Here is a 15,853-nt window from a genome sequence, read left to right as displayed (position 1 = left end):
GAACCAAATCAAATTGTTAATTTGACGCCCTCGCGACCATCGCGTGTCCGCGTATTAACCAGCTTTTAGTAATTTCACATTTGGGCGTAGATTTTGGGCAGAGCTTTACTTACACTATTTTTAACAAATTATCTGTGTATTTGTTATAAAAGCTAAAATGAATTTATATAACGAATTAATACAAGTTGTAATGAGTATTTTTGTCGTTCAGATTTTGTCATCAAATTTAATTTAAAGCAAAGTTTTCAGAAAGAATAAAGTTTCTTGTTTGATGTGCTTTCTCGGTCGGATATGCGCGAGACTTGCCTGGTCTATTGGGAGGAATGGGCTTACTGAGTATGTATTTTCTTTTTTTTTTTACTTTTACTGGACTCAAGTGTGGGGGGGGGGGGGTTACCATATAGTGCTTAATGCACATCAGTGTGTGGTTAAACACAAAATTGATATTTTGGATTATGAAAGTCAATGTTGTTTACCAGTTTTAAGCTAGTAGGCCTATAGCTCAGTAAAATCACATTGTTTCAAAACAAAACCATTCTTGTATTAAGGCTCACATGTTTTCGTTCTGACAAAAATATGAATTAAATGCAGCATGAAGCCGTCACCTTTTGTTTGAGTCCACATACAGTTTTTTGGTTGACTGACCATGCAATTATAATGCGCGGAAATGTGATGGCACACTGTAAGTGAAACAACATGGTGTAGTCTGGAAACACACTGTGGCAATTCCGTTACCCTTTTGATAGACATGTATCCTTGCCTAAAGAACACGCTTCATATGCGAAAGATATGCCTAGTTTCTGCCTGTGGCAACAACAACAACAAACCAATATTTAGCGATCTTCACAAGCTGTTATTTCGAAGGTCATAGTTATTTTGTGCTCAACATGTTCAAAAGTTCACCACCGATAGGGAACTCAATTGTGGAATACAATACCTTTGTACCCCCTTTATTTACTTAGGCTGCTAATTTTCTTAGATTTCCTTTTCTCGTTTCAACTTCCTGGTTGATAGCAATACACACCAACAGACTATTTCCATGCTTCTTAATGCTATTTTGATAAAATTCAGTAGCTTGCCAGAACATGATTAGAAGCTTCTTTTTAAACACCTGTTGTTTACTGATAGTTAACAATTTCCCATAATTTTTTTTTTAATGAACTGTACTGTTCTAAGACTCGGTTTGTGACTAAAGCCAATACAGATAATAAACTTCAGTTTCACATTGAGTTTCTGTTTTTGTTTATTTTAATTTTATTTATATTCCGGGTAGTTTAAAGTCTCCCAAGTCTTGTTATTGCTTTAGCTTTTATTTCTGGAAAACATTCTCTGTGCTGGAACCTCGATAACTATTGTTAAACTGACAACCAAACCCACTGTTCTTGTATTGAACAGAATTCTGTGTACATAAACAAAACAATTCATTATTTAATATTTTTTGCTGTAATAAAGTTTGTGTTCAGCCTTAACTAAATACAGTCTGTTGTTGAAATACATAATACTATCACCCATTTAAATTAATGCAATGTAATTGTCTTGAGGCTATGTTCCAAACATGCTTATCTGAAAAAGTTTACAAAAGTGTTCTGCCATCGAATTCTAACTTGGGATTATTAATCTTAGGACTTGGGACAAGTTTAGTTCCATATCAGTAGATGTTAGGACGCATTGAACCATCGTAAGTTAGGACACGTAACTTGTCCTAACTTGAGTTGGGATTAATCCCAGCGTTTCGTGAAATCAGAGGTAGTGTAGATAAACAAACATGCTACCCCCCCCCCCCCCCCCGACGCCGAGGCTGATTTTATGTGACTTGTAAAAATTAGATGCACTTTCACTTTACACCATTGTATGTAGCAGCAAATCTTAATAAAACACTAGAGGTTTGACCCAAATAATAAAACAATGTACATTAATAGATACAGAGCTACTTTCTATTTACCTCATCTGCAAGACTTAATCCTTGTTGGTTTTTCCCTGCTAAATTATTTTACATTATGGTCCGACAGGAAACCTGTGTTTATTCGTAAAGTGGAATATCTGCGGTTTACCTTGAATAAAAACAGTCTTGCCCAACAGTTACTGACATGTTTAAAAAAATTTATGTCACACTGCTAAAACACTGTCGTCTTACACTAATTTATTTTCTGTGTACCCCCCCCCCCCCACACCTTCCAAACATCATTGCTGAATATTAATCTCTTCTGAGTAACTATGTTGAAAAAAAATATAATCAAAACAGGATACAATTTTTTAGGAAGTCCTGGATTGTACATTGCTTTATAGCAAGTTGCCATTAATATGTACAGCAAAAATATCAAACACTTAACATTAATGTCTCCAATGAAATGTACAACTCTAATTCACCAAGTTATGTTCAATTATAAAAACAGAAAAACCTGTAGTCTTTGGCCATGTCATGGACTCACGAGGACAATAGTAAAAGTCACTGCTGAGATAGTAAGTCACTTTTTGAAATAGTAAGACACTGTTTGAGATAGTTAAAGCCATTGGACCTTTTTTGGAAACAGTATTGTCCAAGGCCCACACTTCGTGTATCACAACTTCTATATAAAATAACAAACCTGTGGAAATTTAGGCTCAATCGGACATCGGAGTCGGGAGAAAATAACGGGAAAACCCACTCCTGTTTTCGCGCGTTTCGCCGTGTCATGACATGTGTTTATAACAAATCCGTAATTCTAGTTAACAAGAATTTATATTGTTTTACCGTTTTCTCAAAAAGTAAAGCATTTCATGGAATAATATTTCAAGAGAAGTCTTCCACCACTACCTTCTGTAAACCCTGCAAGTTATTTGTAAATCTGTGAACTTTTATTTTTTTTCTGTACCGAAAGGGTCCAATGGCTTTAAGTCACTGTTCGAGATATTAGTAAGTCAATGTTAGAGATATTAAGTCGATGTTTGAGAAAGCCCATGTTTTCTGTTAGTAAATGTATCGCATGCTAACTAAGTTTTCTACATACATGTTGTATTGAATAATGGCTTAGGTACTGATATATGGATAAAATGTTCCCATAATGTAAACCATTGAGTCAAGTCTCATTTCCTGACATGACTCGGATCATGTGATTCCCTTAAATACAACAGTGGTTGAAAACATCTGTAGTTTGCAAAAAGTTTACTTTGAAATTTGTTGGGGAAAACCATAACAGTAGCTGTCTCTCTTCTTATTTGATTCGTTTCTTTATTTCTAATAACAACTTGCGAGCATGAAGCCCTGTCATCCCCAAGTCATCCTTCAGTTCTCCATCTTCCAAAGTCACCAGCAATGGACCGTCAACACTTTCCTCCTTGAACTTTTCGATGTAGCGGCTGAGGTTCAGGGACCGTAAAACATCAGCCACACCTTCGATGTCGGTGCGGGACAGGCACGCCCTCTGTACCATCAGCGTGTCTGGAGTGGTGTAGATGCTCGAGCCCTGCGGGAGGCTGGGTAGCGGGCGCTCTGATGGGGATATGGTGTCGTAAATGTCTTGGTCGGCCACGGAGAGTAGGCGGTCGATTTCACACTGGAGGCGGTTGATTTCTTCAACATGTTGTAGACTAGTCTGTCGTATTTTCTCCTTTTCTTCTTCGAGGTTCTGTAAAAAGCACAGGGGCAAAAAAGTGTGAAAAAGCCGCATGAAAAGTATGCGTCTGGTGATAGTGGTGTGTGGGGATCACATTTGGAAATATTAACATGACTTTGACCTTTTTCCAACCGGAGGCTTCGGTTTGGACTCCAGCTCAGCTTTTTCAGTGATTTTGACCTGTGTGCGTTTGGGTACAAGGCTTTCAAAATGGGCCTTAGACACCAGGTCTTGAAATACTTCTAGACCTTTGGCCAGTCTAGTATTTTTCTATGAGGTACTTCTTATGATCATGGTCCCTAGCAATCATATCGCCCTACCCTACTTATCATTGGTTTCTACAAACCTTGCAGGTGTCCATGAGGTTTTCATTTTGGTCCCTTAAATTTCCAATCACCTGTAAGACAAAAGACGAAAGATTTAAACCTTCCAGTCCAAAAATTCCTTTCAACTACCCGAAGCGAAGAACTCGGAAAGACTGGGTATGGCTGGTATGCCAAAAATAGCTACTGCTTATCACTGGGTTAGCCATTCCAATCTTATCATCCAAACAATCTGGACCCATGAGCTGCTTAAACACAAAAAAACTGCTATAAGAATCCCTGCTTAGCCATAATGAGCACCAGTCACAAATGTGTACATGTGACCAGACGTGGTATTTTGGCCTGTAAACCTTATTCCGGTTAACTTTATTTTTTGTACTTGGCTTATTTTGTTTGCTTAAGCAGCTCCATGAACTTGGGTACTGGTGTGATGGGACAGGAGAAGAGGAGGAGATTTAATGCTTTAAAATTGAAATAAAATCACAGTTGTGTTGGGCTGTTGGCAAGTCTGACTTGGACATTGAAAGGTGTACAAGCCATTAAGAAGATAGCGTTAAGTAATTTCCCTGAGCCTAATCCAGGCTATCAAAAAACATTCTAATTTTGTATTATGTTTTGTTTAGAAATGCTTCCTTTTCAAAATTTGTCCTTACTCTATTGTAAAAGCTTGTATTCAGTGTGTTTATTTTGCCTTGGGGAAATGAAAGTTTGGTTAAAATCAGGCATTCTACAGCGTGATGTTTTCAACAACTTCCTTGTTGTACTAGACTGTGTAAGTCTCATGCACATTGAACTTCCGGGTCCTAGTTGATCCCAACCATTGAATTTTTTTTACTTGGGTGTGAATTCTTTGGATTTTAACATAGTTATTTGTATGGCTAATACAAATTATTGCATTAAAAAAAAATACAGCATCACAATTGGCCAGAAGGCCACTACAATGTGAGGGCTAAACAAATTGCTACGGACATAAGATTTTCAAGAACTTGGTACAAATTTAGTGTGAAAAGAACATTGATTCCATACGAAAATACAGTCTTTATTTGAGCTGTTCTCGTTTTCTATACAAGTGTAAGACTACCACAGTCTGTTGAGCAGTTCCAGTCACAGCCATAACTATTATCCACAGCCATTCACTAAGGGAGAGAGCATTTACCTTCTCTTTTTGTTGTAGTATTTTTTTGAGTTCACTGACGGTGCTTTTTTCCAGGTCTTTGGAGGTGGACGTGAGGTCTGGAACCTCTTCGTAATCATCCTCTTGTTCCTCATCGCCACTGCAAAGAAGAAATCAAATTAAATTGTAAAGATGAGGTCTAATAGTGTAATTAACATTGCAAACTCAGAGGAATGGCATCTTCCCATTTCAATCACTGTTTAGCTCTAGCGATTTTTGATTGTGTGATATTGGAATTTCATGTTTACTCTCTTTGAATCAAGGTATAATGTGTTGATGTTGGCAATGTTTTGATGTTGGTTTGCTCAAATACTTTCTTTGAATCAAGATAAGGTAAAATGCTGGTTTTGCTTACATTCTTTGTATAGAAGCTATTTAAAAAGCCTGGCACTACTGTAGGTAGCCTCACAGTATGTGAATCTAGATGAGGTACAGCTTCAATAAAATTAACAGTGGTTATGCTTTTGTTGACGATTTGTTGATAATTTGACTTTGAGTTTGTCCATTTGCAATGTCTGATGTTAGTTTTTATTTTGTTGTATTATTTGTCTAGGCTTGCATTTCTTGGGAAATAAAGACACAATTTGTTAACTCTTCAGGGAATACTTACCTCTCAGGAAAAATTTGTGGTACTTCATATCCATCACCACCGCTCTTATCTGGCATCACAAACTTTTGAACGTGTTTCTTGGCAATGATGGGAGGTGCAGACTTAGGTTTCTCAGTAGGTGATGGGAGCACCTTTTGGCCCATGGTTGGTTTTTTACGTGGGGTTGGCTTGGGCGTAGTTGTTTTGGGCTTGGGTGGGCGAGGTGGGGCAGGCAATGTACTTTCACGAGATGGGACAGAGGGTTTCATGGTGCTGTTCAAGTTAGACAGTCTATCCGACAAATCCTTGTTGTAGTAAGTCAATTCTTTCAGCTCTCTCTCCATGTCCGTTTTGGAGACCTTAGCAGTAGCGCAACAATGCTCTTTCCCTAGTTATTCACAGAGAAAAAAATCAAGTATCAAAATAGTGTTTTTTTAACAGAATATTCCTACCCCCAGGGGCAATTTGCTTAGGCAGAAAATAATACTGACAAATTTTCTGCTATCTGCTTAGCAAAAATAATCAGCATACCAGTCAAAGATGATGCAACTCTGTGTTTTATTTTGTTAACCTTATTCAAGTAAGCATATTCGTTGTGCTAACAGCAGTTTTATGAAATTTGGTCCACTTCCAATGTGAGATGTTGCTTCTTCTGCCTTTAAGACCCCTTATCATCATATGTGTTCTTCCAGTAGGCTTCTAATATCTTTCTTACTGTTTTCATTTACAATTTTCTGCGGTAGACTGTTCAAGTCTTTGTGATGGCTGAGAGAAAACATTTATATTCAATTTTCTTGTTGAAAGTTGGCTAATAGCTTTTATGACCCCTTGTGCTTTTGTTCTTGGGTATCTTGAAAATGTGCTGACGTCTACTTAATCTAATCCCTTGACCAGCTTAGACAATCAAGTCGCCTCTTAATCTTCTTCAATCTAATGGGTACAAGTTCTTTCAATTGTGGTACCAGTTTGGTAGCTCTCCTGTAGGCTTTTTGTGCAATTTCTTTCTCCTCATTCACTATGCACATCATTTCCTAACGGCTTATGATTTTGTAATTTTATCAAATGTTTGCGGATACAGAGATTGTACATTGTTTGTCTTGAAGGCACTGGAACCTATTGGTAATTGTCAATGACCAGTATTCTCACTTGGTGTATCTCAACATATGCACAAAGTAATAAACCTTTTGAAAATTTGACTCAAATTAGATCAACTGGATGTCGAAGTTCCGAGATAAAAATGGAAGACAAATCTAATTCTTAGGTCTCAAAATCAAAGTTGCAGAAAATTAATTCTGTCTCGAAAACTACATTACTTCAGAGGGAGCCATTTCTCACAATGTTTTATACTATCAACAGATCTCCATTGCTTGTTACCAAGTAAAGTTTTATGCTAACAATTATATTGAGTAGTTACCAATAGTGTCCAATGCCTTTAAAGTCACCCCTCTGTCCCTCATTCCATTCCATACCTTCATAGCTGTCCAGCCATGCATGAATGACTTCTGGTAATGGTTGAGTAATGCCTTTCATTTTGGTAGGCAGCTCTGGTCGACCCACCTCTGTATATCCCCAGGTTAGGTTAAGGGTAAGGAACAGGGGCGGGAGGCACCTCTTCGTGTGTTTCTCCTTAACAAAAGAGCAGATCATAAATTACATCTAGGTACTAGTGCATACTTAAAAAAGAAGAAACTTAAAAAATATAAAAAAATATTTAAAAAAGTAATCTCTTTAGTGGGGGTGTTGGTTCCCTTCTATGGGAGTGTTGGCTCTGAAAAGAGCCGAGTGTGGTCTTGAAGTTTCAGACAGTATAATCATCATTCTCCTGAAGACAAGCATGAGTATACTGTTCGTATAGATTTACACACGATTGTACTGCGCCTTGTCTGTTCTGCTCCTTGTCTGCGCCTTGAACACCCAGCAGGGTGGATATGTGCGCATTACAAGTCTTATTATTATTATTATTATTATTATTATTATTACTGCAAGTTTACTATTTATAACCTCTTCCTTTTTGTCCACACCATGCAAAACTTCAAACAATACTTAAAACTCTTATTTTCTGAAATCCTCCAATTCAGTCCACAAGAAGATAGAAAAGTATGAAATAAACAAAACCAGGTTTAGCAAAGAAAATAATTATAAGAGAACTGGAAAAATACGAAACCAAAACTGATATCTCAATAGCCCTTTCACTTTACTCTCTTGACTCTTAAGTCAAAAGCATTATAGATTGAAGTGTGTTGTCTTACATTATTCAGTTATTTTTTTTGTTTTTGTTTGTTTTGTATTTTGATTTTGGTAAATTCCACATAATCTAGCTCTGTGTTGTCAGTTGGAACTTTCACAAAAATTACCTGAAACAAACTATAGGAGCAATTTTCAAATTTTTTCTGGAATTTATCCATTTATTTGTTATAATAGTTTGGGTTTTTTCTTTTGATTTAAAGCTAGCTTAATTTATTCAAGATACTCCCAGTCCCCAAACGATCACACTGAAGAACAAGAATATACACAGTAAACCAAATCCAGAGAAATTATTTAATAAAACACTGACAACAGGCAATGAAAATGATTAATAAAAAAACTAAAAATTGCCTATGAGAAAAAATTACACAAAGCCATTTGGGCAAGGATACAAACCTCCATTGTTTATAGCCTGAAAGCTTGTACTGATTGTGAAGTTTACACGAGAATAATTTTTCCAGTGAGATATTTCCTTCTGAAACAAAGTCATACTCGAGGAAAAAAATTGGTTTCGATTGCTGCAACAAAGTTAAATGACAATTTGTTTGCATGCTGGAAATTGTGCATGGTTTCTAAAAACTAGCTCATGATCGTGACTGATTTAGCCTAAATGTTTACAGACTTGTTATGTCATGTAATGGTTATTCACACAAAACATAAATGCTGTCTATGACTATTTTGTAAACTCTGTTTCTGTAGAAATACCTTTAAACAGTGATAATTCAAATCACCTGTTTACTGGAAAACAACCTATCATAATGACTCCTATAATTGTACTTTGTAAATTTTTCATTTTTATTATAGGTATGATTTATTTATTTAATTGTATGATTTGTCCTAAACACGAGAATCACACAAACCATAAACTCTGTCCATGACTATATTGTCAGCTCTGTAATGATTCTGTAATAGTTCCTTAAAATCATAATGTAACTCATCACACGTTTACTGGCAATAGAAAACAACCTATCTTAATAAATAATATAAATGGACCACCAATTATTTTGGGGGGTTTTCGTTTTATTATTAGAAACATTTAAAACAAAAAAATTGTGATTTGTTCCTTAACATAAAAACTGAGTCCCAAATCTAAAAGTTCACCAATGGAAAGTACGTAGGAGATTTAGAATCACTTTCCCAAAGCCAAGTTCACACGGCAAAAAAACAAAAAAACATTACCCCTCTGTTACACGTAGTACAAAAGGCAGAGGTGTGTTTATTGGCAACATGCCCTTGTCCTTTGACCCTCCAATGAGATTTCAAAGGAACAATGTTATGGAAAATACATGTAAAAGAAACCAGCCCTGGAATAGTTCTTTTATCAAGTATCCAGACAATGCTCATTTTTGCAGCTTGTACATTTGGCAATGCCACTATATTCACTAGTGCATGTTAGGCCCGTTTTACAGCAACCCATACCTTTTTTTCCCCCCTTTCTTTACACCCAGACAAGTGATTGATATTTACAAACTAGAGTTCACTGATTGAAAAGGTTATACAAGCGCCAACCTCAAGACAACGTTAAACAATTTCAAAGTAGAAAGGGGACATTTGGAGACCCTGATTATCCTTGTTTTTTCACCCACAGATGCCCCCCTCCCCCTGTCCCTGCCTCCAAACCAAGCTACCTGAGACTAAACCACATGTGTCTCCCCTACTTGCAAGGCAACTGTACCAAGCCAATTTGCACAACATTTTACCCAATGGGGCTTCAATCCCGGCCAAAATGCTTGGGACACCCCCGTCCACTTCCCCGGACAATGAACACTCTCTCCCCCGTCCCCCTTTTCACGCTCAATGTTGACTGGAACGCAAAAGACGACTGTTTAACAATGAGAACCCCACATTGAAAGGGGGCAGGGGGGCCCAACAAGATATGGCCGGGATTTTAGGTCCAATCCACTCTGTATTCTAGCAGAGTTGATTGGACCCAAATTGGGCTATATAGGTTTACCCAAACCATTGGTAACTTTGCCCTCATTTCAATCAACCTTGCCTTAAAATCTACCCCTTACCTTGAAGGGAATAACAGTAATTCTGAGTGGAACAGTCAGTGGAATTGCCAATAGACTCGGTGACTTGGCTCTCGTTGCAATCACTTGAAACTCCTTCTTGTAGGACAGAAGTTTCAGGATTTTTTCCTCCTTTGGTCGACGGAGTTCCATTGCTTTTTCCTCAACGACACGAACACGCTTTGGTAGAAAAAAGGAGAAGGAAAATATTAATATTGAATTCCCCCATGCTGTTGTTAAAGGTATTTTGTACCTTTGTTTTTTGGAACCGTTCGATTGTTATAATTCTTTCATTTGTAAGTCCTGGGATTATTCCTGCTTTGGTAATTATTCCTCCCAAGAAATGAGGATCAGAAAAAAATTCCTTGGTAGAACTTCACTGCTGCTTTTGACAATTGTAACATTTTATTTAAACAAATTCCCTTTAAAGTAATGTGGTTTAGAGCGGGAACAAAATTTCAATTTGGGAAACTTTGCTGCATGAAAGGTTCTCATAATTTGCATTCCAATTACCCCTCCAATTGTTGGCGATATCTCAAATGCTACCACCGTTTGAAAACAAAAAAATCCATAGGTTAGTTTTATTGTGTAGCTCCATGTGATCAGCAGAGTGTGGGTTCGAATCCCCAGCCATGACACTTGTGTCTTTAAGCAAGACACTTTAAACCATTGCTTCGTCCTTTGGATGGGACGTTAAGTGTTGTGTAATGCATGTAAAAGAACACAGTGCACTTTTCTAAAAGAGAAGGGGTTCACCCGGTGTTCCTGGCTGTGGCTGCTGTATGCGCCATAGCACCGTGTAAATCCTCATAAGGTGCTAAATAATTGGATCTCAAAATTCATCATTGCAACAAGCTATCTTTCTGAAAGTTTGTATATAAACTCAGTGCCTTGAGTACCTTGTTTAGTAGATACGCGCGCTATATAAGACTTGGATATTATTGTTGTTGTTATTATATTATTCCTATAAATCCTGATTAAAACAATCGACCGGTTGAAAATTCCAAAGGTATCCTTTGCCTTTAAGGGTTTCAAAGAAAGCTTTATTATTAACTGGAGAGGGGCCACTTACTTGTGGGAAGTCTAATTCAACCAGCTGTGACATATGAAGGAACAAGGCTGAGAGCATGGTGGTGAAGTATGCACATTCCATGTCCTTATGAAGGCGAAGGTTATGTCCGACCTGGTTTGTGGCGATCAAAATCTATGATAATAAAAAGACATTGAAATATTATCAGGTACATTGGTTCATGAAATTATTGACTTCCTCTAGTTTTTGAAACGCACAAAGGAACCATTGATGAACATTTTATTAAATCGGGCTTAGTACTGCGTTGGCTTGTATTGGTTTGGTCGGGTGTTTGTTTATTTGTTTGTTGTGGTGTTTGTTTCGGTTTTTCATTGATTTGGGGCATGCTCATATTATATTTTAATTTTATTATTTGCAGTGTCTTCTAATGCGTTCTTGGCTATCATATTTGTTTGTTATTGGAGCTAGAGGCAATGGTAAAAGCGATGTAGTCATAGAGCTATGTATATGCTCTATGGTTGTAGTCAATCAGCTGTCAGCTTTAAAGCAAACCACATTTATTTTAATAATTCTTAGTAATTCCATACTTTTTGGCTGCCATCCCGCCTGACAGACTCCTCCACGTGGCTGATCTGGATAATATCCTCCGTATCCACACATTCTGAGCAGTCATCTGAGCCATAGCCCTCCACTGCACGAACAACAGATGGCATCGGCTTGGATTGCATTAAAGCAGTCACCCCCATGATTAACTTATCATCTAGCCTCGGATCTAGACATTTAAAAATTAAAACAAAACAGAGTTTGGAAAGCTTAAAACCGGAATTTGTGAGGGAAATGGCATTGAGGGAACAAAGTGTTACAAGGTTTTATATGGTGTTGGCTTGGAGAACTGTGTTTGTTAGCAGGATACATTACAAAGATAATAATCTTTTGGTGCATTGGTTCTTAGTGTAGTTTCCTTTCAAGTCTTTCACCTTTGAAACCCTGGCTTCCAATCCCGTATCACAGTCTTTGATATGGATGGGGTTTTCAGTCACTATGACTGCTTGTCCTAGGGGATTGTCCTAGGGGATTTCCTCAAACATCTAAAACTGACATTCCTTTATCATCTACTCTTTACAGGTATCTTCAGGCTTATAGAGATCACAGAGCTAATCACTTTGAGGGTCTATTGGTTTAACACTGATCTTTCATCACACTATTCTCATGTTCTTCTTAGATCTCACAGCTCTCCATAAAAGGAAATTTTTGACTAGATGGCTCCTACCCATTCATTACTACTCTGTTCTTAATTTTTTTTTATCGATAAAGACATTTTAGAGGAACACAACAATCTGTCTAAGTTGATTTGATCTTCTGAGGAGACTTGTAAACATATGCAATATTTAAATTTGTGGCAGTGTTTCTCGATGTTTCTAAGGGCATTGGATAGGCGTAAGCACATGAGTTTGTTATGAGTCCTGGTTGGAATGGAGTAATCAACTAACTCTAAAGTTACAGGTTATTTATTTCATTTTTTGGGCCATTAAATACAAAGTGTGGACATGAGAAAACTATCCACTCTTTTCATTATGTTCATAGTGCATAGAAAAGTTCAACAGTTTTTGAAATGATATATTTACCAAGCATAGATTGCAGTTTTATGGTTCATCTGTTTTTAGGAATGATTTCTGACCCCACTTAAGTGGGAAGTGTGTAGCTTACTTTAAAATAATAAAAAAATTGTGCGGTAGACTTGTCACAAGTCTACTGGTTGTTGAACATGGTTAGCTCTGTAGATACATTGTGAATCTGCTGAATACTGATCAAGTTGGAATCTTTGAGAACTAAAACACTTATATTTATAAGCGAGATTTTTTATTTTTGAATGAGGGAAAATTTTATGCAATGGTATTAAAAAGAGTGTTAGATACCGCTTTAAACAATTATAATCAGTTTGAAAGAAAGGCATTTAACAAAATACATCTGGGTGTACCCTTGTCCAATTTAAAAGTAATATAATCAGTAATCTTTCCAATTGATTTCTTCTTCCTTTATTCCCTTTCTCCTTTTTTCCTTCACCTAAGGGTCATGACACAGAATGAAACAAACACAGGGTGGTGGTGGCAATTAAAGCTCACCATAAAGTTCCTTGTTTTTTCCCCTCTGAATTGGCTCTTTAATGTGGAAACAGCACTTGACTATACAGAACTGAAAAGTAAACTACTCCTGGCTAAGTTGTTCAGTGTTGGGTTTATAACTTGTTAAGGATTCTACATTTTTTAATTGATTTTCAAAAGAGTTCTGAAAGCAACATTTTTAATTGATTTTTAAAAGAGTTCCGAAAGCAACACCATGAGCCTCATCTGACCCTTGTACATTACGTCATAGCACCATCATAAAAACCATCATATATTCCCACTGTGCATATTATAGCATGTAACTTCCTTTTTGTATGAGGAAGAATTGCAATAAATAACAAATGAAAGAAAAATACAATTTTGTACTATTATGGCATATTTGGTTTTTAAAATGTGTTTTTGAAAACACTTGTAGGGCTGAAGAACATGAAGAACATGAAGGAATTGGAGGGTACGGGGACAATGGTCCCATTGATTGCCAACAATTGTGGAGTCTGAACTCCTACGAATTTGTACTTGTAAGGGTTATGCGACGTCAGTCTCAATAAATAAATTGCATTTTTACTTTACCTAACGGGAGGCGTTCGTACTCCTGTTCAGCTTGGACTGGTAGCCACATCTCACTGCCATCCGATGAGTCCACAGCATGTACTCTAGGTATCTCCCCAATGAAGTGCAGCATCAACATTTCACCCTTCTCCAGTTTCACTGGGCTCCCTTCCACCTCAAGTGCCTCCTTCACTTGCACCAGTAGAGGTAACTCCGTCAAGGCATCGCTGCAGAGCTTCGCGATATCGGTGTCTCTATCCTCATCCTCTAGCTTCAGAGTCAACTTCATGGGGAAATCCTCCGGGGGTTTGGGCTCGTAGGCTGGGGGCTGGGCCGGTGGTTTCTGTTTCTTTTGCTTCACCCACGGTGCCGGGGGAAGTACGGTCCGAGGTCGATACATTCCACTACTCATGCTCACACTCCGGACTGTGTTTGGCTTCCTTACTGGAACTGGTGGCGTACCAAAGTTCATTGCGAGTATGCACTGAGGATGTGACGTGTGAGAGACAAAGAGAACAAACAAATAAGTTATCTTCCTAATCCGGTTGGTCCACAAAATGTTTGGATGTCTTCCTGCTGAATGTACTGCAGCAGCATAGATTCACTAGTCCCTATGTTGTTGTTACACTAATCTCTTCTAATGTTCCTGGTGTACTATGTACCGCCGGCCACAGCCAGACGTTGATAGTGAGCTGTCCTGTTTATTCAAGCGCAACCCTCCCAGGTGACAATTGCCCTCTCAGGGGGAAATCCCCTTTCTCGTCTATTTTTGGTCCAACCATGTCATGATCATGCAGTTTCAATTAAAGGCACTGAATACCTTTTGTAATTGTCAAAGACCAGTATTTTAACTTGGTGTATTCCAACTTGGTGTATTCCAACATGTATGCATAAAAAAACAAATCTGCGAAAGTTTTGACTCAATTTGATTTGTCATCGTACTTGCCAGAGAATAATGAAAGAAAAAACTACCCTTGTTGTACAAATTTGTATGCTTTTAGATGCATAATAAAAGGCTGGAGTATTTGAATAAGAAATTACCTCTTTCTCATAAAACATTATTACTTCAGAGGGAGCTGTTTCTCACAATACACAATCAACATTAGCTCTTCATTGTTGTACCAAGTGTGTTTTTATGCTAAAATTATTTTGAGTAATTTACTTTTGAGTGCACATTACTATATGCGGACCCTTTTGACATAGCTTTGGCTTTCGGATTTGCCGTGGCTTCCATTAGGTAGAGCAAGTACTATTTCCTTCATGAGGCTTCAAACAGTCGAATGGAGCCATAGACCCCAAGCCTATAGTTTGTTTGGTTTGTTTGGTTCGTTTTTCTCGAAAAAGACCTCAAACTCGTTGGTTTGGTAAAGAGAGTCCTGTGTCTTTCAGTAAACACCATTACTCAAACCAATCTGCTGTAAGTTTGGTGAAAGTGAGAGGAAGTCGGATCATTTTATAGAAAGGCGAAGCACAGGGAGGCAATATTAACCACGACAAGTTCCTCTAAAATAGAACTTGACCAGCAATCTCAAACAGGCTCAGTTGGAATCAACAATCACAGCCGAAATGCTTTGGCCACCTGACAATAAGCACTATCCTCCCCGCCCAATGTTATAAAGCAATAATTCAGATTTTGTTTTAAATTTATTTTAAGATTAGAATAATAGCCTTTGGAGCCACAGTGGTTTGGTCCACTTTGGTTTCACAAAGAGTTAAGACTAGTCTTATCCCGAGTTGCTCGTCCTAACTTAGGACCAGCCCTAAATTTTTAATAACTCCTAGGACAAGGCCTATAGTCCTAAGTGAGGACTATCTTTGCGAAATCGACCCCGGACTATTTTAGAATGAGGTCGTCTTGTCATTCCAATAGTTGAGAGTTTTATATTCCTTTAAAGGAACACGTTGCCTAGGATCGGTCGAGTTGGTCTTTGAAAAGCGTCCACAAACACAGTCGGCCATTTATGGGAGTCAATAAATGGCAAATGTGTGTGGATTATTGTATTCTACTTTTAAAACATCTTTCTAACCATATGCATTTTATAACAAACGGTCACAAATGCTTTTAAAAGACCAACTCGAACGATCCAAGGCAACATGAATTCCTTTAAGCTATTGCTCCATATCCTCATTTTAAACTGAACACATGGATTGTTGCATAGTCCTTTTAGTTGAAAACTCGGCAAAATAAATAATAATAGATCATAGCTGCATTATTC

At 37.6% G+C, this 15,853-nt stretch overlaps 1 protein-coding gene across 1 annotated transcript; it reads right to left on the bottom strand.

The window, feature by feature from the left end:
* Positions 1-2,838: 2,838 nt before the first annotated feature.
* LOC117307196 lies at positions 2,839-14,310 on the bottom strand. The gene is made up of 9 exons (XM_033791873.1): positions 13,659-14,310; positions 11,553-11,737; positions 11,008-11,139; positions 9,939-10,115; positions 7,149-7,305; positions 5,701-6,067; positions 5,073-5,190; positions 3,940-3,990; positions 2,839-3,605 (listed from the first exon to the last, which is right to left on the bottom strand). Exons 1-9 carry the CDS (start codon positions 14,107-14,109, stop codon positions 3,192-3,194), a joined length of 2,052 nt encoding a protein of 683 aa, XP_033647764.1. The 5' UTR covers positions 14,110-14,310; the 3' UTR covers positions 2,839-3,191.
* Between the last annotated feature and the right edge of the window lie 1,543 nt (positions 14,311-15,853).

The sequence above is a fragment of the Asterias rubens genome, chromosome 2 (genome assembly GCF_902459465.1).
Source record: "Asterias rubens chromosome 2, eAstRub1.3, whole genome shotgun sequence".
Lineage (NCBI taxonomy): Eukaryota > Metazoa > Echinodermata > Asteroidea > Forcipulatida > Asteriidae > Asterias > Asterias rubens.
This window is presented reverse-complemented; position numbering and strand designations above follow the sequence as displayed.

Excerpts from the sequence above, each read along its gene's own strand:
- LOC117307196 (XM_033791873.1), bottom strand. The coding sequence starts at position 14,109 with ATGAACTTTGGTACGCCACCAGTTCCAGTAAGGAAGCCAAACACAGTC. Across the intron at positions 11,140-11,552 it reads GGCGGGATGGCAGCCAAAAA|ATTTTGATCGCCACAAACCA; the intron begins GTATGGAATTAC and ends TTATTATCATAG. Across the intron at positions 7,306-9,938 it reads TTACTGTTATTCCCTTCAAG|GAGAAACACACGAAGAGGTG; the intron begins GTAAGGGGTAGA and ends TCTTTTGTTAAG.